This window comes from Aulonocara stuartgranti (assembly GCF_965226115.1).
Source record: "Aulonocara stuartgranti genome assembly, chromosome: 23".
Taxonomy (NCBI): domain Eukaryota; kingdom Metazoa; phylum Chordata; class Actinopteri; order Cichliformes; family Cichlidae; genus Aulonocara; species Aulonocara stuartgranti.
In genome coordinates this window covers 3,159,783-3,184,292 of record NC_138958.1, presented here as the reverse complement: position 1 = coordinate 3,184,292, position 24,510 = coordinate 3,159,783, and the positions used below count along the sequence as shown (strand labels likewise).

Below are 24,510 nucleotides of genomic sequence, written 5' to 3'. Positions count from 1 at the left end.
AGCTACATCAGGATCATCTTCAGTTTGCATACCAACCACACCTTGGAGGCGAGGACGCCATCATGTACCTGCATGTCATGTTTTTCAACGTTTCCAGTGCATTCAATACCATCGGGCCAACCCTCCTGGGTGATAAACTTACGGTGATGCAGGTGAAGTCCTCTCTTGTGTCCTGGATTATTGATTACCTGACAACAATCAGGACGAACTATAATATGTGTATCTTCAACATTGTATGTCTGACAAGGAGATCAACAACAGATGGGACTGTCCTCTCCCCTTTCCTCTTCACCCTAAACACCACAGACTTCAGCCACTCCAAAGAGACCTGTAATCTTCAGAAGTTTGACTCTGCGGTGGTTGGATGCATCAGTGAGGGTGCTGAGACAGTGTACTGGGCTGTGGTTGACTCCTTTGTCACGTAGTGTGAGCAGAATCATCTGTAGCTCAACATGACAATGACCAAAGACTTGATTGTGCACTTTAGGAGAACCTGTGACCCCTGTTTCAATCCAGGGGCTCAATGTGGACATTGTTGAGGACTATAAATACCTCGGAGTACACATAGATAATAAACTGTACTGGGTTACAAACACCACTGCACTTTACAGGACGGGCCAGACTCGTCTCCATTTTCTGAGGCGGCTGAGGTCTTTCAACATCTGTCGGAGAATGCTTAGGACTTAATATGAGTCTGTTGTGGCCAGTGCCGTCCTCTATGCTGTTGCATTCTGGGGCAGCAGGTTCAGGGTCACAGATGCCGACAGACTTAACAAACTGATCCACGAGCTCAGTAATATTGTGGGGTTGGAGCTGGACTCCCTTAAGATGGTGTCGGAGAGGCAGATATTGTCCAAGATAAAGTCAATGCTGGACGATACCTCCAACCTACTCCATGACGTGCTGGCCAATCACAGGAGCACGTTCAGTGAGAGACTGAGATTACCCAAATGCACCACTGAACGACACAGGAAATCATTCCTGCCTGTGGTCATCTCTCTTTACAGCTCCTTGTGAAATAAGACCTTTTTCCATTGGTGCTTACTCAGATTGACTCAGCACAGTTCGCCATGGTTTTCAATTAGGTCATAGTACCTGGTACCAGGTACTTTTTTAGTAGCTGCTCACCCGGGTTCCAGGCGATCTAAGCAGGCACTTAAATGTGGTGTTGTCAGACTGCATGCCACCGACTGACTGGTCAGTGGTGTCACTCAACGAGTTATGAGAGCGTCTCATTCAGGAAAATCAAATCCGCCATTTTTGAAACCTGCACATGAGGGAAATGCCTACAAAAAACAACACAGTTTTCCCCCGAAAAGCCGCAGACTGAGCAGCCGGTATATTCTTGCCTCAATGTCCACATTTTTTGTAGTATTTCTGTCACATATGAATTAAATCGTGGGACGAGTCGTGGAGATCCATGGCGAGTCAATCCAAGTAGGTACTAATGGAAAAGAGTCTATAGTTACATACTTTTGCGCATGCTCTACAGTGAAAATAGCAAATAACAATGACAGGACCACATGAGCAGGATTTTGATTGGTTGGCGTTTCTCCCTTTGTCATCCTGTGAATTCTCCCTTCAAGTTACCCTCACTCGTGTTCAGGTTTTGTTGTTTAAGTTTTAGTTTTCCCAGTTTAGGTTTAACTCAGTTCTGTTTTTGCCACCCCCGCCTTTGTTGTTTTACCACGTCCCTTAAATAAAGCTTCCTCACCTCAGTTGTGCCGCATCTTGGGTCCTTTAATAAATCCATACGGCTCGCCTCGCGAACTGTGACAAAACGACACTTTTAGAAATGAGAATTGATACTCACTAAACTTTCACTTCAATGTTCAGGCACTTCTTGAAAGTAGTAAAATTAAAGCAAGTTCTCTGGCTTCTCAAAGAACAGAAAATCCAAATTTTGCATTCACAGCCATAAATAGGGAGACAAACCAGAATCTTCAGGGTTTTTTTGTTTGTTTTTTGTTTTAAGATAAGATAAGATAAGATAAGATAAGATAAGATAACCTTTATTAGTCCCACACGTGGGAAATTTGTTTTGTCACAGCAGGAAGTGGACAGTGCAAAAGTTATGAGGCAAAAATTAGAATACAATAAGAATAAATACAGTACACAACTGTACAGAATAGAATAAAATAAAATACTATATACAGTAGAATAAAATAAAATAAATATACAATAAGATAAAAATAGAATACAAATACAAATACTATATACAACTGAGTAAAAATACAACGATGACAGAAAGGATTATTGCACTTAGTATTATTGCATATGTATGGATGTGTGTGCTTGATCAGTTAAAGTCTTTATTATGGAGTCTGACAGCAGTGGGGAGGAAAGACCTGCGAAATCTCTCCGTCCCACACCGTGGGTGCCGCAGTCTCCCACTGAAGGAGCTGCTCAGTGCTGTCACAGTCTGCTGCATGGGGTGGGAGATGTTGTCCATCAGGGATGACAGCTTAGCCGCCGTTCTCCTGTCACTCACCACCTCCACTGGGTCCAGAGGGCATCCTAGAACAGAGCTGGCCCTTCGGATCACCCTGTTCAGTCTCTTCCTGTCCCCAGCAGAGATGCTGCCGCCCCAGCAGACCACGCCATAAAAGATAGCAGAAGCCACAACAGAGTCATAGAAGGTCTTCAGGAGTGGGCCCTCCACCCCAAATGACCTGAGTCTCCGCAGCAGGTACAGCCTGCTCTGCCCTTTCCTGTAGAGGGCGTCTGAATTATGAGTCCAGTCCAGTCTGTTGTTCAGATGAACACCAAGGTACCTGTAGCTGTCCACAGCCTCAATGTCCATACCTTGGATGTTCAGTGGTTGCAGTGGAGAATGCTTGTGCCTGCGGAAGTCTACCACCAGTTCCTTGGTTTTACTGGCGTTGATCTGGAGGTAGTTCAGCTGGCACCAGTCCACAAAGTCTTGGGTCAGACCTCTGTACTCCTCAACTTTTTTTACCTCAACTATAGTGATATCACCAAAATGTGTTTCTAATTATTTGTGCTCCTGTGGAAGCTGTAAAGGTTTAAAAAAATAGGGTGTAAATGCTAGAAACAGAAATCCACATTAGATGTCACAATATCTGTTCTGTGGCACACCAAATTATTAACAAATAATGGCTTTCCAATTTTTGAAAATTTATTTCAGAAATCACTCATGAATTAGAATGAAATGTATATTAAAAAATTACAAGCTTTCTGAAGGACATTCATATTGATTCATGCTATTAGATTCAAGAGTCATTTCATTGTCATTCAGCACAACCTCAAGGACGCAATGCAGGATGAAATTACGATGCACAAGCTCAGACTAAAACATATAGAAAAAAACTCAGTGCAAGGTTTAAATAGAAGTAATAAATATATAAATATAAAATATAAAAACAATGGTACATATTTAAAAACAAATAAAAATGAATCAAACATTGATCGAGAGATGTTGCAGTGCTGATTGCAAAGATTATTATTTTTCTGGGCAGATTTGTAGAGTATAATAATCTACCAAACCTTTTCTAATCACAAAGCTGCTCTGCTGACAAGTAAAGGACAAGTAAAGTGGGACACTCGTGGAAATAGGGACACTAGGTCACATGACCACACTGTTTGCTAGGCAAACAAACTATCCAGCGCTTATCTAGAGCCCGCCTACAAGCCGCGCAGTGATTGGTGGGGAGACCGAATGTCGCTTTCTCAATGGGGTGACTTCCTGTCAATCAGGACACTCCTAACAAGTTTGTGTGGACGCATTAAACGCTCTGTGTTGGTTGTTATGGGTTGAGTTGAACCACTAAAAGTATGTTAAAGTTGTTGTTCTTTTGTTATTTTTATTAAGCAGCTATGTAGAAACATGTCAGATTATTTAAGTTAGCTTTTCCCGCTGATGTCAGGGTTATTTTTAAAACACCCGTTAAATGTGTCGAAGCGAAAGTAACGTCACCGTGACAAAAACACAAAGGAACGTGATTAAGAGTTTCATATATCAGCTGTGTGTCCTACGGTATGGTTATAAGGGGTTTGGAGAAGCGATAGTGAAGAGTTAGTTACAGCTGTTACCAGCGTTTTGAACGTTGTTACCAGGAGACTCACATTACCTGGTCAGGTAGCATACAAATGTAACGTTAAACCAAAACGTACGTTGACGCCACCACAAATGCTCGTCGTGCTATCATAATGGGTGTTATCTTACATTCCCAAGTTTTAGACACATACAATACTAATTACAAACCAATTAAGAAATGCCTGCTGTAACTAATACCCCCGACAGGATTATCACGTTATGTATTAACTTCCTTTGGTTGTGGTTTTCATGTATTTATGTACAGCTCAACAATTTTAATAAATACTATAAGCCGATATGCGTCGTTTTCCAGCATACCACCCCAACGAGGTTTACTCTGTGTGTGAGCAACAATCTTGCCTTTACAGTTGATCCTTCAAATGTTTGTGCCTTTTTACTGTTTCAATTATCTGAGGCCTGCAGTATAAAATAGGATTATTTTTTTTTTATTCAGGTAACTTCACTACTGCTGGACGGTTCCTCTGACCTCTGTCCTCCGATTGTAAGAGGCTCTGAAGTTTGTTTATAGCTTATAAAGTTTTTGTGTTTGATTTTTTTAACCTGATGGCTTCAAACAATTTGAAAAAAACAATTTTATTTTTCTGTAAGCCTTAATGTATGATCCTAAAACAGAGCAGCTGTTTGAACTTGCTGACCAAATTTGCAGATAGCCTGAACATATGCTTGAATTTTTTAAAATATATTTATTTTTTACTCTCAGACTGTTAAACACCACCGAGGCTGTAGGTTAAAGAATAAGAACTAAAACTGTACTTTGAAAATTAATTTAATAAAATACTCAGTTATGATCCATCAGATTCTCCTGTCTGTAATGACAGAAACCTGATTTTGATAAGACTGTTAACTTACACAGTCAACAATCTTTCCTGACTTCAACTAGGTTAAATGTTATTAATATAGCACCTCTTTTCTTTTATTCTTTCAGTCTGTGCTGTGTGTTAACCACAATGTATTTTCTCATAGTACAGTTTCATCTTACTTTTAATAATCAGCAGCTCTGTTGCCAGTACACTTATCAGCAGTTGTAACTGATTAGATGAGCTAACTTAGTGAATTAATAACCTGCTTATCCTGATTGATAATGTTAGGAGAAGTGAATCCAGATAACAGAAAGATACCGTCCGCGCATTAAACTTGCTTTGTAGTAGAGACCTATGAGGATGTATTTATGTTTAGCCTTTTGTTGAAATCTGATATCCACAGTAAATACTGTGCTCTGTCACAAACTATTGTACCTCTGTTAGATTGAATTTCTGGCCTAAACTGCATTTGCCGCAAAGATGTTGAGAAGTGTTCTCATCCTCACACACGTTTGTGTGGATCATATGTGGCCATAAGAGAATAAAGAGGGAGCTGTGATCCTCCTTTTGTTCCTAACTGGTTCTGATTTTCTGATTCAGCAGACTTTATACGACCCTGTGACCCCTGGTTGCCAGGGAGCGAGAGGTGGGGCCATGGCTGCGGGGACTAGGGTCGAGGAGAACCAGCTCCAGAGGATTATCCGAGATTTGCATGGTTTGTCAGCTTTGTGTGTGTGTGTGTGTGTTTGAATGTGTGTGTGTGTGTGTGTGTGTGTGTGTGTGTGTGTGTGTTTGAATGTGTGTGTGTGTGCAATTACACTGAAGAAGAGAAAGAGAGTTAGCAAGCTGTGATTTCAGGATGTCTGCCATAGAGTCAAGTCTGAGTACAGTTTAGCAGAGGGAGACTGACTGAGCCTTGCCAACAAACCATTTGGAAGCACAGGCATCTGACCTCATGTTTGTGTTGTAAGGGTGTGGTGGCAGCCTCTGTCAGCATGCAGCGAGACAGAGAATGCGTGCTCAGAGTGCATCCATCACGGGTGTCTTTCCAGTTTTTACGATGGATAAGAGGCAAGTTTTTATGTAAAAATCAGCTTTACTGGAAGAGCGTGACAGTGGAAGTGGTTAGAGTTATAGGTACCAGGACTATTTGAGTTTGTGTGTTACCGAAATGTACACTTTGCATTCACTCAGTTTCCTGTCTTAATAAATTAGCTGAATGAAGACATGCTGCTTCTTTCTGTTTTTAAGTTTACTTTATATAAAATGTATGAACAGTTCCCAGTTTTCCAACATAATCTACCTGCTTTGCCAGTGATCGGTTTGGAATTATTTTTGTGTCTATTTCAGAGTCTGTTGCAGAGCTTGCAAAGGAATACAGAGAAACTGGGGAGCCAATCACAGATGACAGCACCAATCTCCAGAAATTTGCCAACAAACTGGAGTACCTGCTGCAGGTGAGGTTACACAGCTAGCTAAGGAACAACACGTAGTTTCTTAGATGAAACAAAATTAAGAAAATGGACAGGAAGCTAATTAACTGGAGAAACACAGCATTTTACATGACACATTACTCAATGATCTTATTTGTCCTTAACTAGTGTCTGTAAATACTTACCTTCCTGTTTGACTTCTCCAGGCACTAAATTGAATCAAGAGTCAAAAACGCTTAAAAAAATTCTGCTGCCTTGATATAAAATATATCTATATATTAAAGAAAAAGTCTTCTTCAACAGGAAGTTTAGGTCCAAAGGGTTTTTTGACAGTGACAACGTTTTGTAATTTTCCATCTCTTTATTTCTTGAAGTGCAACCTTTCACCTTTAATTTATGGGATTTAACATAAAATTTGCATTAACTGTTTATCATAAATCATAGACCCCATTTTCAGAAGCTTAAAATTAACTGGACAGACTAACATAATTTTAAATATAAGGATTGTTTGTATTCTGATGAAATGCTTTCCCTGCCTAAAGTCTAGAACTCATGGACATCACTAAAAGCTGTGATTCCTCCCTTCAGAAGCTCTTCTAAGCTTTTATTGCAGCTATCCTACAGTTGTTGACGTTTGTGGATTTCTCTGCCTTCAGTTTTGTCTTCAGTTGGATATTGCATGCTCTATTTCAGGGGTTGGGAACTCCAGGCCTCAAAGGCCGGTGTCCTGCAGGTTTTAGATCTCACCCTGGGTCAACACACCTGAATCAAATGATTAGTTCATTGCCAGGCCTCTGGAGAACTTCATGACATGCCGAGGAGGCAGAGGTGTGGACTCGAGTCACATGACTTGGACTCGAGTCAGACTCGAGTCACATGACTTGGACTCGAGTCAGACTCGAGTCATTAATTTTATGACTTTAGACTTGACTTGAAAAAATGTTCTAAGACTTGTGACTTGACTTGGACTTTTACACCAATGACTTGGGACTTGAATTGGACTTGAACCGGTTTACTTGAAAAGGCTTGATATTTTACCCCAAATATAAAATTTAACATGCATATTATATAGAGATTGAAAATGTGACGTCATTCACGGGTAGAACCGCAAAGGATTCTGGGAACTCGTGGCAAGCGGTACTAGCACACGCAGGCTTTCAATTAAAATCAGTCACACAGCGATAAAAAGAAACACAAAAATGTCAAGAAGCTGTTGTATTATTAACTGCAATAGCCGGTCGCATGACAGCCACGGGAAGCCGACGGGTAAAGAGATCGGTTGTTATCGGATTACGTCGTTGAAGAGAAATTGTTCGAGCCATGTTTCCGAAGTAACAAAGACGCGACTGGATTGCAGCCATTCAAAGATCAAATATAACGTCCCAGAACACTCCAGCTCACAGATTAGTCTGCTCCAAGCATTTACACGAAGGTCAGTGTTTTTTAGTAGTTAATACCTCATTTTCATAACATAATTAGTGATATAGGTTACAAGCAAGTCTGGCGCTGAACAGAAATTGTCGCGCTATGCTCCTTTATTTATTGTGCATAAATAGTGAATTGTCCTGACACAATATTGCGTTTCGCTTCTGTTATTATGGTACATTGACAAAAACATATACTTTTATTCACAGGATAAAACAGGTTTTTTGTATCACTAATTGTCCAGTGCGATTACAGCATATATTATTGTCACTGCTACATTTCTGTGATGCTACCAGAAATTATTTCCACTACTAATTAATTACCATTGAGCTCAAAGGTCCTATTAATAAACGGTTAACGAATGTGTATTTATGACGACAATTTGTGAGACTGGTAAACTTATGATACGTACGATGGTCTTTCGTTCTACACGGTGCATTTCAAGGTCCTGCACCCATCCGTCGGTAAACTGTACCTGGGCTTGTTGCAGTGAGCTGAAGTTACTAAACTTCATGAGTGTATGCACTCACTCCAAGAACCGTATGATTATAAATATGCATATAAATATGCTACGATGAGATAGCTGACTTCATCTAACTAGCAAATGTTGTCCAGGTTACGTTGGTGATACAGTTTTTTTTAATGTGTATGATATTTTTGTCATGCGATTTTAAAGCTGGTCCTACAACCGCATCCAAGAATAACATGCAGCTTATCTCAGAACTGTCGGTGAAAATTATTCTTGGAGCTAGGTTTAATTGAGCTGCATTTTAAAGAGGTGCAATTTCACAATTTGTGTATATTTTCTACGTTCACTTTTGTCATGTGTTGAGAAAAACACAGTGTGGAATATACTAGGCACAGGTACACGCACACACAGGTCTTTATCGCCAAGTTCCACATTTATTTACACTTTCACACACTGATACTATCGCACAGAATGACAGCTGTCCATCCCAGCTGATGTGTGTCTCTTTTTCCCCTCTCCCGCTCCTCTCCGTCTCACTATAACACAGGGGAGGGAAACCATCATCAGTCCATAAACAACATCAGCTGTTCTTACCGGCCTCGCAGCGCCGCCCTGATGAGCCTTCCGCTCCACTCCTCCCCTGCAGCTGCGCCCGGGGCCACGCCCCCGCCACACACAGATTTAAAAATTACATGGTCTAATATTTACATTTAGCATATAACTGCAACATTATTTTTTCGTTGTTTTTTTTTTTTTAAAGACTCGAAAGGACTTGAAATTCAAAGTTTCAGACTTGTGACTTGACTCGGACTTTTACACCAGTGACTTGAGACTCGACTCTGACTTGCCTGACATTACTTGAGACTTGAGGATAAAGACTTGAGACTTACTTGAGACTTGCAAAACAATGACTTGGTCCCACCTCTGCGAGGAGGTCATTTAGCCATTTAAATTAGCTGTGTTGGATCAAGAACACATCTAAAACCTGCAGGACACCGGCCCTTGGGTTCCCCCACCCCTGATCTATTGGGTTGAGATCAGATGACTTGACTTGACCTTTGAAGAGTATTTCCCAACCTTGAGGAAACCCTTGGGTTTCTTTTGCAGTGTCCTTTTGGTTATTATCCATTTGTACTGTGAAGCTCTGATCACTTTTGGAGCATTTGGCTGAATCTGAGCATAGAGCATGGCCTTGTACACTTTCCTTCATTCTGCTCCTTCTGTCAGCCTTCACATCAACAAACATCAGTGTCCTGGTTCCACTGGCAACCATACAAAGCCATGCCATAACTCTGCCTCCTCCATGTTTGACATGTGATGTTGTATGCTCTGGATGATGAGCTATTCGTTTCTTTCTCCATTCTCCATCTTGCCATTATTCTGGTATAAGTTAAATGTTTCATCTGACCAAAGACTTTTTTCCTGTTCCCTAGAACTGGACAGACCGTTTCAGATGTTTTCTGTTAAAGTCCAATCTAGCTGTTCTGTTCTTGAGTGCAACTAGTGGTTTGCTCCTTGTTGTGAACGGTCTGTATTATTAACATTTATAAAGGCATCTTCTGATTGCAGACTTTGACAGGGATACACCTACCTGTTCGAGATTGCTCTTGACTTACTTAGATGCTATGAAGGTGTTTATCTTATTTGTAATTCATTCATCATCCGCTTTAGTCGTCTTCTGTGGCCGTTCAGGCCTTTTGGTGTTATTGAGCTGGTAAATGCATTCGCATGTATTGGCAACTGTTTGGACTTCAAAGTTGAACAATTTGAATCAACTCCAGAACTTTTATGTCTAATACAGGCTTCATCTGGCTGTAAAACTATTTATCAGTCAGGCGCTCAATTACTTTTGAGCCTTGGAAACTATACACACAATACATAAAAGTGGCTTTAATTTGTTAATAGTTAATAAAATGCTTTTAAATTAAAGCTGAAAGTCTGCACTTTAATCACATCTTGATTGTTTGATTTAAAATTCCAGGATTTTACAGTCAAAACCACAAAAGATGTCTTACAGCCTGTGGACCTAACTTTATACTTCTTTCACCATTTTTGCTGCTGTGGAAATCTCATATAGACTTCAATTCAGGATAGTTTGGGTGCCATGTCGCTTTCTTACAGTTTCTGATACCTTCTTTCAGTTTGACCAGAAGGAGAAGACCACATTTCTTGGCACAAAGAAAGACTACTGGGATTACTTCAGTGAATGCCTGGCTAAGATCAAAGGAGCCAATGACGGTATCCGCTTTGTCAAATCCATCACTGAGGTGAGATTTGTTAATAATGACACCACTAAAGCCACTTTCCACAAATGCACTGCAGCTCTGAACTTTCCTAGACATCACCAGATTGAGGTGTCCAGCACTGTCGGGTCAGACCTTAAACCCCTATAACCCTTACAGTGCACCTGAGTGAGAATAGAGCAGGTAATAGTCATGAAAATGAGTGGGCGTCATGTGTCCTCAGGCGGCACATTAATCTCAACCATCTGAAGCTGACTATTTACGATTTTGTGCCAGGTGTGAGAAACAGTAATGAGATATGTGGAAACAGAGTAACATAGTTCTGGTTGCATGGTGACAATATCAGACAGACCTTTAAACATTCATGCTAGTTACATACTTCAATTTTTGCCTTGTTACTTAGAATCTGAAAAATCTAAAAACTGTGTTTATCCCGAGGGAAATTATTTTGTCATAGACATGTTCACTGCGGCAAGAGAGGAAAAAATGATTATACAAGAATAGAATAAAATAAAATAACTATGAATGCAAGTGACATAATGTCGGTGCAATGAATAAAAATAGAGTACCAGCATATAATGGGGGAATGGGAAAAACATTCAATAACATACAGATGAATAACGATAATAATAATAATGCACAATCTGAGTAAAAAGACATAAATTACATTAATATCAATCCTAAAAAAGTCGTCTACAGAGCGAGAAAGAGTTGTACAGTCTTATTGCAACAGGTAAGACGGATTTCCTGTGGGGGTCAGTTCTGCATTTAACGGCGATCAGTCTTTTGCTGTGTGTACTCTGTATATATATAAATATATAAAACTCAGGACGCATTTTAGTAGTTTAAGTGGCTTTAATTAACAACATATTGTGAATTTTTTTGTTTGCTTTTTAATGTGTTTCTTGTTGTCAGTTTTATATTATTTGTGCCTGTCTTTCAGTTAGATTTTGTATGGTTATTTAGAGACTAGAGTTGTTCATTTTGTTTTCGGAAAGGCTAAACAGAAAGATATTTTTCTTTGTAGTCTTTGACTCCCGGCAATGTCAGTACATGTTTTTTTTAAGGACCATGTGTAATAATCTCTGATTTGCTTTAATAGCTAAAAACATCTCTGGGGAAAGGAAGAGCATTTATTCGCTACTCCCTCGTACATCAGCGACTGGCTGACACGCTGCAGCAGTGCCTAATGAACCAGAGAGTCACCAGGTAAGCCTGTCACAGCCCGATTATTTCTATGCTGACATTAAAAAATAAAAGAACACACATATTTGATTTAAATCGACAAGATTGTTAAATTTGAATAAAGCCCATGAAACACTGGCAGAAGTGAGCCAGCTGTTTATGGCTGACAATCATGGAAACTGAATCAGATGTTGATTTTTCTGTTTGATGTAGCGTTTGACGTCATTGTTTTCTGTTCTCTTAATGAACGTCCTAGAAGTAGCTCTCCTACGAAATAATAGTAGAGTATGTATAACAGTCTAGTTATTATGAAGTCGCTTTCAGTTCAGTCACTTACTTGAGTGAAATGAGTGTGTTTAGTGCGGTAGACTTATTTTAATGAATAGAAAAATGCAAAATTCTCAATCTTAATTTTAAAGAGAAATATGGTTGATTTTTGATGCTACAGACTATTTACTACAGCCTAAGAAGCTTAATGTGTGTGTGTGTGTGTGTGTGTGTGTGTGTGTGTGTGTGTGTGTGTGTGTGTGTAATTTTTCTAGGTGACATTTCCTTTCTTTAGTGTTTACTTTCAAAAGTATATTATTAAAGTTCAAATTTTAAACTTAATTTGTTTTTTGTGGTTTTGCTGTGTGCTGTCACGTTGTCTTTCTCACCTCTGTCCTCACAGTGACTGGTACTATGCAAGAAGTCCCTTCTTGAAGCCTCACCTTAGTGTGGACATCATCAGTCACCTGTACGAGCTCAACGAAGTCCAGTTTGACGTAGCATCAAGAGGTTATGACCTTGATGCCTCCTGGCCGACTTTTGCAAGGTAACAAAATAACTAATGAAAATAATGTAAAATTAAAAGAACATTAAAAGGTGATATATCTCTGCCTTTGAACCCACTTAGTCAGGTTGTCTGACATTAATCCATATTTCTCATTATCTGAATTGTTTTATAATTAACAGGAGGACACTGGGAAGTGCAAACTCACCTGGCCATATGTGGAAACCACCCAGTCGCAGTTCCAGTATTAACAGTCTGGCCAGCTCTTACTCCCAGGTAACTGATGTCTGTCTCTAATAACATCATTTAATTTTTTATTAACTTTCAAATGATTGCAAGATTTTCATTATTCCTTTTCTTCTTCCTTTGTTTCCCTTGAAATCATAAAGCAAGCATCTGAGTTCCTTTCCAGCCCTGACTATGGTCAGGGTCTGCTGAATGACCTGAATGAGTCGCTGCCTGCCTGCAGAGAAGATGTCAGTGAAGTTGAAGAACTTCGACTTGAGCTTGACCGTTCAGAATTGAAGCACCGAGAACTCCAAGATAAGATGCAGCAGCTTGGCGAGGAGAGTGAAGAGCTGAGAGGAGTTGTTGTAGATCTGCAGAGACAGCTGGATGCATCGCTTACACTTAATGAGCAACAAAAAGGCTTGCAAGAAAACTTTTATGCTCTGCAGCAGAGAGAGACGGCTTTATCCAGAGAGGTAGAAGCACTCAGAACTGGGGAACAAGCCAAGCAGGCTGAGCAGCTGCTGCTTCAGGAAAAGCTGGCTGTTGCTGAGGGGAAGAACATGGAGCTCATGGCCAAGATGGGCGGGTTTCTGAATGAGAAGGACCAGCAGACGGCCAAGTCCTTTGATTCTGCACAAAAGATACACGAGTTGCTGGACAGGTTGAAAGAAGCAGAGAAAGGGAAGTTAGAAGCAGTAGCTGAGGTTGAGAAGAAGAGGAGGCAAACAGAAAGGGTAGAGGAAGAGCTTAGAGTCAAAGAGACATCTGCAAAGGATGCTGAAACAAAACTCGGAGCATTACTTTCGTCTGTGTCTGAGGAGAAAGTCAAGTTGGAGGAAAAAGTGGAGGAGCAGTGCTTTACAGTTGACAAGTTGCAGGGGGCCTTGGTAGTGAAAGAGAAGGAGGCTAGCAACCTACAGAGGCAACTGCAAGACCTCCAACGATCTCTAGAGGAGAAAGAGAAAGAGGTAGTAGAGGTGAAGAAGAGGGCACAAGAAGATAAAGATGAGATGCAGAAAAATATTGGTGACTTGAAAGAGTCTTTAGAAGCAGAAGTTGCTTCCCTTATAGAACAGCTTAAAAGAAAAGAGGTGGAGCTAGCCTGCAGCGTTGAGACACTACAACAGCTGCAAAGCAAGAACCAGGGTCTGATCACAGAGAGAGACAAACTGAATACTAGGATTGCTGAGCTGGAGGAGAATGTCAAAGAACAAGCTACGAAGATAGAAAACGGCAAGACAGAGTACTCCGAGCTAGAAAAGGAGATGGCAGAAAACAGATCGGTGCTTGAGGCTGAATTAGCAGCTTTAAGAGCTTCTGAGAAACAACTTAGAAGCCAGCTGGATGACACCAAGGTGACAGTAGATGAAAAAGAAAAGCGACTGCGTGAAGAGAACTGTAAGCTGGATGAAAGTCTGCAGCGAGCCACCATGGCTGCAAAGCTCTCAGAGACCACATTGAAGCGTCTGGAGCAGGAGAATCAGAGTCTGAGGGAGGAGCAGAACACTGGGAAAGCAGCTCTTAACCTCATCCAGGCAGACTTGAAGAATGCTCATGGACAAATTGGAGAATTGGAAAAAAACTTAGGAGCTTCACGCAATAATGAAGCCAGTCTTCAGGAACAGCTCCAAGTCAAAGAGGCCCAGCTCGAGAGTAAAGAGACTGACCTTGTTAAGTTGCAGTCCAGGCTAAAAGATTTGGAGACCAAGGAGAAGGAACTTGAGATTGCCAAAGCTGATGCTGAAGCCACCTGTGCTAAACAGAGTGAAATGCTTAAAAGTGTGACCTCTGAGAAGCAGGTGATGGAGATGGCGCAGTTGGAGAGGAGTGCTGTCGAAGCCAAGGAAAATCAGGAAATAATCGGAAAACTAGCTGTGGTTGAAGTCCAGTTGGAAGTCAGGATGAAAGAAGTGTCCAGACTCCAGGCAGAAGTCCTGGACCTTAGGGTGCAGGTGCAGAGATCTGAGGAAGAAAAGTTAAAGTTAAAAGCACAGCTGGAGGTGACAGAAGCCCAAAGAAATGAGCTCAGGACCCTGACTGAGCAACTTAAATCCCAGACAGAGGCACTGAATCAGAAGCATGTTGCAGAGCTCGTGGAGTGCAAAAAGAAGGAAGAGGCGCTCATTGAAAAGCATGATCACGAAGTCGCTGCTCATGCCGAGCTAGCCATAGCTGCAGCCGCCATGCGAGAAGAGTTGTCTACCCTGAAGGCAGACAATAGAAAGCTAGCTTTAGAGAACAACGAGATCCACGAGGGTTTGCACAGGGCAAACACCGAGATGGCAGAGCTGGGGATGACCATCTGTAAACTGAGTGCAGAAAAAGAGGAGGTCAGAGGGCACTGGGAAGGCGATTCTGGGAAGATTATAGAGCTGGAGAAAGGGGTTGAGCGACTAGAGAAGTGTATGGAAGAACTACAACTGGAGAATAACAGTTTAAGACAGGAGCTTACACAGAAAGAGGCACTTCCGCAGACTATCGTGGAGCTCCAAGAAGAACTGGAAAAGACTAAAAACCAAGTGCAAACCATTAAGGACTCAAACAAAGAGGAGATGGAGGCCATCAAGTTCCAGATGAGCTCAGAGAGCATGAACTATCAAGTGCAGATAAAGGTGAGAGGAATAAATGTGTTAATCACGACTTGTCTTAAACCAGCAGTAATTAATTTTAATAACTGAACTCGGGGATAGACATCTCAGTCAGTTCATTGCTTTCACCAGAATATCTCAGAAAGCCGTTCACGTGCACCAGTGGATTGAACCCCGGACTTTGTCTTCAGCAGCACCTGTTGTCATTGTTAATTCAGATGAAACAACTTCAGAATATTTGGTGTACATGTTTCCTTCTGGCGTCCTCTGGCTTTTTCATCTAGAGCCATGACTAGATAAAATTTCAGTTGGTCTCAGAGCTTTTGATTTATGATCAAAAACATTCAGCTCCAGCTGTACTTTGCGTTTAGCACTAATGAGCACATTAAACTTTTTTTAGGTAACACCCTAGAATAAAATGACGATCAGTAACAGCATGTTGACATTGTTATTATAATCTGTTAGCTCATTATCGTTTAGTTCAAAGACACGAGCATGGCTGTGAAACCCTTCTCTTACGCTCACATTTCAGAGTTTGAACGAACAGTTGGACAAGGTGACGGCCGAGCTGCAGGAGGAGCAGAGGAACAAGTCCAGCTTGCAGGCTAAAGTTTCTGAACTACAGGTTTGTATTTTTCAAATGCAGTCTAATCCAGCCATTTATGGCAACAACACAAGTAGATACAAAGTCATGTTGGAAAAATACTAGTTAGATCACCAAGAATTCTAATATTTAATATATAGCCTGGAGCAGACATCAACATTTTAATTATTTGCATAATGATTGGAGCAAAGGAAGCTAAACATTACATAAAATATGACAAATTCTATTATTTGTTTTGTTCCTCAGCAGATTTCCTTTAAGTCTCTTTTACTTTTATTCTTTTCACAGGTAATGACATGTTTATTGTAAGACCAATTTGTCTTTAGTTGTAAAAGTGGAGTAGATACACAAGCTCTGTGATCGTCATCAGATACATGGCTTACCTAAGTGTGCTTGAGGTCATATGTTTGTGCATGAGGTTAGGTGTTTTAATGCAGTTGTGGCCTTATATCATCAAATACTGGTTTAACACAGGTTTCTGTTGTTGCTCCCATTTATTTTTCTATACCCTCCTATAGAGCAAGAGGGCTTTGAAAAACAAACAATTATAAATAGGGTTGTTTTTTTTTTATATGGAAAAACCTTCTATAAATAACACAAAAATTGCTAATGGATACACTGCATGCATTTGTTTTACGAAGGCTGAGAATGAGGAATGCTTGCACCTAACGAGAGAGAAAGATGCTCACATCACCAAGACAGAAGCAACCATTCGTGAAAATGAAAGCGAGATTGAGCAACTCAAAGACGCAGCAACCAGGTACATTCATAATCAGTAATACTTGTGAATTCCAACTTTTAATGGAAAAAGGGATCTCTACTAATTTTCTCGTGTCTAAAGGGCTGAAGAAGCACTCCTGGCCGCACAAAAGACCTGCGAGGAATTAAAGGAGAAATTGAAGACGGCGGAAGCTGACAAACAAAGCAGTCATCTGAAGATGACCGCAGAGATCGATGACCTCAACAGAACCAAGACGAACCTTGAAGAGCGGCTCATCGAACTCTTAAAGTATGGCCATTGTCTCTTGTAGTTCTTTGCAAGACTGTCAACAAGGAGAGAAAATTTTAGTGAGGAAAGGTGTCATTAGGTCTGAGGAGCAGGTGAGGGGAGGCTTCTCTAAATGCTGAGCTAAATTACTGAGATTGGATTTGACAGAAAGACTTTGATGGAGACAAGAGCAGAAAATGTTGGTGAGAGACTCTACTGACATAAACAACAGCTTTTTGTGTACCATTATTCACTGTATTCAGAAACCTCAAACGCTTTCATACTCTGCATAGAATGAAACACAAAAACAGTGATTCATGCAACTCCAGTGGGATGTGCCCACGTTAGTTCTTCCATTTGTGCTCTTTTATTATGCACGTCTTCATTATTTGTCTTAGTTGCATCGTTTCAGAAATGGAGAGATATTCCATGTTTCAGTTTGTATGCGTTCTTTTGCATTAAAGCAGTTTATGAAGTCCAACTAAATGACAAATTTTGTTCAGCGAGTAATTGTTCACGATACTTCAACTGCTTTGAATATTGAGTTGATATTGAGAATTGAGCCAAATCCATCCCACGCAAAAAAATTTAAAGGCTAGACTGAAGACAAGACTGAAATCTGACGTTTCATTGTCATTTTTGTGCTTGAATCAGGGACAAAGATGCTCTGTGGCAGAAGTCTGATGCTCTGGAATTTGAGCAGAAACTGCGAGCAGAGGAGCGTTGGTGGCTGGTGGATCAGGAGGCCACCAACTGTCTCGATTGCAAAGGCCAGTTCACCTGGTGGCTGCGCAGACATCATTGCAGGTTTGGTTCTGCACCAAGGCCTACTCTCCTTTTCATGTTTGTGCATACCCTGAATTGATTTTCACACTGCATGTAACGTAGAATCAAATCCACTTTCACACTCGAGTGATGATAAAAATGTGGATTATGGGTAAAATATTTCTATGCATGTATGTTTAGTTATTTATTTGTAATGTTGTAGGCTCTGTGGCCGCATCTTCTGCTACTACTGCAGCAACAACTATGTTGTGACCAAGCAAAGTGGGAAAAAGGAGCGCTGCTGCAGGCACTGCTACACCCAACATAGTGCAGTGGTGGAGAGGTTCACGGCAGCAGAGTTAAGCCCCTCGGATGTGCAGCCTCCTCCACCTGGAGCTGGACCTCAACCACCTCCTGAACCAGCTTCATACATACCAACTCCCAGGGTCACAGGTGAGAAGAAGAAACATGTTTACTCACTAATTTCACAAATGTCCACATGCACCGATAGTTTATTGGTGTACGTATCTGACCCTCACTCTTCATGTAAGCAGAAGTGAAAGTTTAGTTGAGGAAGGAGGACAGAAACCTTTACTGTGAATTCCTGTGCAATAGACAAATGGGGAAGATGATGACATTTTCATTCAGAGAAAAACGCAGTTTGGCTCAAATTCAGAAAAAAAAAAACCAAACTGCGTCATTCGTCTCAATTCAGTCCTGTTACATTTTTCCTTTTTAATGCTTGCATGATTTTTTATTTACTCCAGACTGCACATTGTTCTTTGTTGCATTTAATCTGCTTTATTTACCTGTTCGCTCTCAGTGTCAGATCCTAGTAACACATCTGAAGCTTTTGACATCATCACAGAAGAGGAGGTAAATGGTGTGTACGACAGTGATACCACCTCTCAGACCACTGCAGGGTCCCTGGAGGGAGAACAAGACCGCAGGCATCCAGGAGCGCTGGATTTGTGAGTGCAGCGTCTATGGGCAGACAAAGCGGAGCGGATGCCGATGAGTCATTGCTCCGCGTGTTGTTTTCAGAGTCAGCGTGTCACTCTGTCATTAACTGCTCAGGGTCCTCAGGTGAAACTCAGCTGGAGAGATCAATCAGAAAAAACACAAGATACCACAGTGCTGAGCACCAGTAATTAAGCAGCTCTTAACTTATATTATTAACAGTAACATCATCGTTATCTGTTTAAAACACGTAACTGTTGTGAGTGTCTCGCTTTGCTCTTAGAAAAGACCATAAACGTGGCACCAGCCGGCTTGTTAATGTCGAGTTGATACAAAACTCTTCACAGACTTCAAAGCAAACATTTCAGTGTTGAATAACCATCGGATGGCGTTTTTGTCAAGGTCCAGTCCTGGTTTAAAAAAACCCACTGACATCACTTTGAGAGGCCTCGTGAGAAAGAGGCATTCAATAATTATCTTCTAGTAATCTTAGTTGATTAGAATAAAACAAAATAAAACATTGTCCACAGCAAGAATAAAAAGAACAAACATTTACCTCAGTGGTGATGAACAAGCCCAGTTCTTATACTACTGAGCTAATTGAGTTGTTGCTCAACTAGGTTATGTTCCCTGGATTTATTATGCTGACATCACAGATAGAAAAGTTAAATCCAACAGCAACAAATGAAACAGCAGATGGCTGCAAACATGAATGACCTAAAACTGTTTTGTTTTTTTTAAAGAGGAGACTCTGGTAATGCTTGTTTTTGTGCACAGAGACATGTGGCCATCTGTTCACAATCCTGCAATAAACAAATTAGCTGTCAGTTTCTAAAAAACAAAGAAAGACAGTTGCATTTAATTCCTTCGTTGCAATAATCTGAATAGATGTATCACTTTGTTAAAAACACTCTGTTCTACATGGAAACAGCGACAACATGTCTGTGGTTCGGTGTTTGCAGGCCTACCGCGACCGGTTGTGACCAGGGATGTTATGTTGGGGTTTCGATCGTGTTTGCTGGGTTGTGTTTACAGATAAGAGAAAAGAAATAAAGGAAGCGGTACCACCAGATTACTTTCATTTTCTGGAGAACACATGTTTGTGTACTGCTCTTAATAGTTCTTAAAATAAAGAAACTTTTATAACAAAAAAGTGCTTTATTAGTGTGAAACAGGTTACTTAACCAGCATCATCATAACATTTATGCAGCAAAGATGTGAGGTTGCTGAAAATCAATGTAATTGGCGTTTTTAACATTAAGCATTTGTGTTTGGGTGAAATGAGGTAAAACATGCAGAAATGATCCATTAAAATGCAAAAGTACTGACCCGTGGGTACAAATCTGAGTCCACTTCAAATGCATATGATGTTTGAGCATGTCCCAGCAAAATTTAAAATACAGATTAAAATTAGCTGCACTCTGTGTAGATGCTGTGGAGTTTTATGTTGATGTGAGTTATTTTGTTTAATAGGTCTTTGCCACTGAAGTGTTGCACAACAGTTTTCATAACGATTGTTCTCTGCGTCTCGTTTCGGATTTTGTAGAAGCACAGGAGAAGTGACCCCTGATGACGAGCAAGTTCCCACTGTTCAGGATTCAGAGATCAACCTTCTCAAATCAGGAGAAGTCACGTGAGTTTTCATGTGGTCTAAATATATATCATGCTTAAACTTAGCACAAAACATAAGGAAATTTGATTATTTCTTTGCTGTAACAATCCTTCTTGGCAATAAATCTTATATGGCTGGAAAACCTGAAGTCAGAAGTTTGCTATTAAAAGGTATCCTTTAAATATCTATGGGTTCTGGTTCTGGTCTCATCCCTAATCATAAACCTTCATTATCATTACAGGGTGGCTGTCCCTCTCAGTATTGATGATATCGCTAAGTTTGGTGAGAGTTCCCGGGAGCTCTTCATTAAGTCCAGTAGCTACAGTGTTATTACTGTTGCTGTGATTGATTCTGGGCCAACTATAAGCTGGATGTTTTCCTCCGAGCCCAAGAGCATCTTCTTCAGCGTGGTTTACCGGGAGTCCACTGACACTCCGGTGCAACAGTCAAAGGTACAGTTAACTTACTGTGAGCTCAGGAAATCTCTGTCTACCTTTTTTTTTATATAGCCTCTTGTGTAGAGGCCTAAACACTGTGAGCATGTGTTGATGTGCACATCTTGTAAGTCTGCCACTGGCAGCGTCCATAAAAGCAACTGTTGCAGATTACATCATTTTAAATGGAAGGAAATCGCAAACCTGCATGAAAGGCTTTCCGGTTGTTGCCAAACTCAAATACCCCACACTCACAGGTGATGATTTCAAAGCAGAAGTTATCACCAGACCCAGTGTGTGCTTTCATGGTCACCCCTACAGACTGCACGGTCTTTTTGCTTTATTTTTCAAACATTATTGACTGAAGAAAACCACTGCAGGAAGCCATTGTTGCTCAGCAGGGTGAGCTGCACATTCTTTACTTAAAATGTCAGAGGTTTTAAATGAGTTGTGACCTTTCATCTGGCGTTCTATCAACTCCCTCCCTTGTCGGTATATCCTGATGTTTGTTTGTTTGTTTTTTTAATTTGATTTGGTTCAGTTTTGATGACCGTCGTATTCTTTATTTATATTTGTTATGAAAACCTGCAGCAAATCTTTCACCTGTGCACTGAGATTATTTTTAAAGGCCTGTTTCTGTTCTGTTCTCAGGTCCTGATTCCTCTCACTCGCTGCGTTTCCCATAAAGAAACCATTCAAGGACAGCTGAAAGTTCGGCATCCTGGTCTCTACACCCTTATCTTTGACAACTCTTTCTCTCGGTAGGTCACGATAGTTTAGAACAGTTTGTTCCTCTTTTTTTGCAGAAGTGTGTAAATTACAGAAATGCCATTATGTTTGCCAGCATTTGTGTTTGGCTTTTATGTAAATTTTTAAATTTCTTTTCAACCAAAACTATTCTTCAACAGGTTTATCTCCAAGAAGGTTTTCTACCATCTGACCATGGAGAAGTCCATAATCTACGATGGCAGCGACTGCCCATGAAACTCTCTCTCACTCTGCCCCCAGAGACGTCATCCTGATGCCACTGTCAAACCTAAAGGAGAACTGACATTATGGCTTATCACTGACCACTTCCACTTTTGTTTCCAAAACCAAGTATATTATTCCAAAAAATGCTCTTTACCACTTTAACAGTGCGGTGTTGGTGTTTTGAGGTATGTTTATTGGTAAACTGTGGCCTATGCAATATTGTCAAGAAAGGTTTTAGAAGGAAAAATATCTATGCAACTTTTAGGGTATTTAAAAAAAATACATGCACTAAGTAATATTCATGGCTTTAGTTCAAGTATATTTAGTTAATTAAGCTGGATTTTTTGGGGGGGGGTTTGCCAAGTTTGGTAGTTTTAGTTTTGCTTCTGTTTTAGCAAAAATGTTGTTGTGTTAAGGAACAAAGGTCACCGCAAGTAACACTAATATGACATTTGATAAGATTGTTCAGAAGCAACAAATACTTTACTATAAAAGTTGTCTATGAAGACAGAATGATTTTCTTTTCTTTTTTTTTAAATACAATTTGTGGTTATTTTTAAATGTTTCGTGCAATCTTTATGGTGCAAACCATTGGTTCACTTTGTCACTTTTTTGAACACTGTGGCAAGAAAGAAGCGAAGCAGAAATGTGTTTAGGGGCCTGGAAAAAGCAGTTACTGCTCCACAACATGCCATAAGCACTTTGTGCAAATCTCAGGAGTTAGAAATGCAATTGTCCTTTAGGGGATGCGTGCCCCATTTTATGTTTTTGAAAAATGTATTTTTAAAAAATAGAAGACTGCCATTTTGCTCTCTTTGTATCCAGGTTATGGAATAAGATGAAGTATATCTTCCCAATTAGTTTGTTTTATAAATTACTTGCAAATTTTTATTTTAATTGTGTTGCTTTTATGAGTGAACTGCAGCATGGGGACGGGTAAGTCTTATGAGGTACAAAAGAAAAAAAAAGATTGAACTAAATTTATGCTGTTTCTTCTTTGTATCAGTATCCAGACTGAGTCTTTGCATGACTCTAACTTTAAATATGTTGCTGAGTAGTAACAGGCTACTGTACTTTCTAAGTGCCTTGTAATTCTAACTGTCAGGGATGTTTGATGTTCAAATTACACATTTTTAGTTGTGTTGTCAACTTAGAACACATCATCTGGTATGAATTGATATCACTCTGTTAACTGATACTTAACTAACTTTCTGTGTGAAATGGCATCTAAGTCATGTTCTGCACATTATACTATATTTTTTATTTTATCGGTGTAAATGTCTTTTTGCTTTTTTCCCCTTATGAATCTCTGGAATCCTTTCATCTTTGCTCTGGATGATACATTTTTTCTTGTGATGAAGTAGGATGTTCATTTCTGGTTTTTGTTTGTTTGTTTGTTTGTTTCTGAGCAAGGCAATAAGAAAAAGCAACTTTGGTCACTTTTGAACACAGCCCTACGGTCTGGGTCAAGCAAGTATGCTGCTTTTTGTAGAGGCCTGTTTCCACTATAGTCAGGTCTCTTTTTATCAGCTTTGATGGGTGTAATTGATGCAAAAACTATGCAAAGGTGTTTTCTTTACAAAGCTGCACTTTGTGAAAAATATATTTAATTTGTTACAAATTAAATGAAAATCTGTTTTTATTATCTTTTTCAACAGTGCACACAGGGACAGATTTTTCTACTAGCTGGTTTTGAATGATTACTCTGGGGGAATAAATTGTGTGGTAACCAATGCTACAGAGACTTGAGTGTAACTAAGAGACCTGTCAGACAGCCTACAAACATGAATAAAATGAGAGAAATGATGTCTCTGCACTAATCTGTGTCTGATTTAGTATTTCAAGGGAACAAGATGAGCTCTTTAACGTGTTTCTTAACATTACATCCATGTACATTTGCTTTCTGTTGTATGACCTCCAAAAACAAGAAAGTTTTTTTTCTGTGTTTGATGAGTAACTGAGTTCAAAAGCTGCTAGTTGGTTCCTCTGTTGTAAATCCTATATCCTCTATTCTGATATGGCTTTGCAAAACAAAGAAACCACAGAGTGTTTTTCTCTGTTAAAGATGAAATACATAGCTCAAAAAAATTAAAGGAACTCTGAGTCACCACAGTTTTAATTCAATTCAATTTTATTTATACAGCGCCAAATCACAACAGCAGTCGCCTCAAGGCGCTTTATATTGTACAGTAGATCGTACAATAATAGATGTTAGGAAGCAGAGACCTATGCAGCCTAATCCTTATCTCTCTTGACTTGTTTTTTTCTCTATTTTTGTCTTTGATAATGTCACAGTGTAATTACTGGCTGCGTGAAATGGTACAGGCAGCCCATTCAGATTGCACAGGTGTTTCAGATCCCACAGGATGGCCCGTCAATATCTGCCATCACAAGAAGCTTTGCTGAGTCTTCTAGCAGAGCCTCAAGAGTGTGGAGGAGATATGAGGAGACAGGCTGTTACACTAGGAAAGCTGGGCAGGATAGTAGAAGGACATCAGCTAAGGAGTACAACCAATATCGACTCCTTTGTTAGAGAAGGAACATGAAGGGCAATGCCAGAGCCCTGCAAAGTTATTTCCAGCAGACTACACATGTCCATATTTCTGACCAAACTGTCAGAAATGGACTCCGCGGTATGACTTCCCATCCTTTACTGGGACCTGTATTACAGATGACAGCGAGTTCACACTGAGCATATGTGACAGGCATGAAATAGTCTTGTGAAACGATGGCATCTCAAGACTCCCTGTAGAGGACCTTGGGCCCTCATACCTCCCTCAGAGATTCTGCGTCTGACAGTTTAGCCAGAAACATGTACAAGTGTCCCACTGGCAAACTCCTGTGCTAGTAGTCAGAGAAAGCCTTGCAATGGCACGTATGGATGTGCTATACTGGAGAAGTTGGATTTCCTGTGCAATGTAAATGGGCTGCAAGTATCTCATGCTAAATCT

The 24,510-nt window shown here is 40.3% G+C and overlaps 1 protein-coding gene across 5 annotated transcripts; it reads left to right on the top strand.

Moving 5' to 3' along the window:
• The first annotated feature begins 3,707 nt into the window (after nucleotides 1-3,707).
• Nucleotides 3,708-23,375, top strand: fyco1a (FYVE and coiled-coil domain autophagy adaptor 1a). Of its 5 annotated transcripts, none has more exons than XM_082523055.1 (19): nucleotides 3,714-3,793; nucleotides 4,512-4,559; nucleotides 5,482-5,593; nucleotides 6,229-6,335; nucleotides 10,347-10,472; nucleotides 11,551-11,657; nucleotides 12,304-12,447; nucleotides 12,588-12,681; nucleotides 12,795-15,248; nucleotides 15,757-15,849; nucleotides 16,470-16,588; nucleotides 16,670-16,837; nucleotides 17,471-17,623; nucleotides 17,805-18,034; nucleotides 18,405-18,552; nucleotides 20,088-20,174; nucleotides 20,395-20,605; nucleotides 21,239-21,348; nucleotides 21,496-23,375. In XM_082523055.1, the coding sequence occupies exons 3-19, from the start codon at nucleotides 5,533-5,535 to the stop codon at nucleotides 21,569-21,571; spliced, it is 4,488 nt and encodes a 1,495-aa protein (XP_082379181.1). In that variant the 5' UTR covers nucleotides 3,714-3,793; nucleotides 4,512-4,559; nucleotides 5,482-5,532; the 3' UTR covers nucleotides 21,572-23,375. The 5 variants fall into 5 exon arrangements, with proteins under 5 accessions (XP_082379183.1, XP_082379181.1, XP_082379184.1 ...); XM_082523058.1 differs by having other exon boundaries at nucleotides 5,479-5,593; nucleotides 18,450-18,552; XM_082523054.1 differs by having other exon boundaries at nucleotides 5,479-5,593.
• The last annotated feature ends 1,135 nt before the right edge of the window (nucleotides 23,376-24,510 follow it).

Coding starts and splice junctions, on each gene's coding strand:
- fyco1a (XM_082523057.1), top strand. CDS start 5,533: ATGGCTGCGGGGACTAGGGTCGAGGAGAACCAGCTCCAGAGGATTATC. Junction 16,589..16,669: donor CTCAAAGACGCAGCAACCAG/GTACATTCATAA, acceptor TCGTGTCTAAAG/GGCTGAAGAAGCACTCCTGG. Junction 17,624..17,804: donor CTGCGCAGACATCATTGCAG/GTTTGGTTCTGC, acceptor GTAATGTTGTAG/GCTCTGTGGCCGCATCTTCT.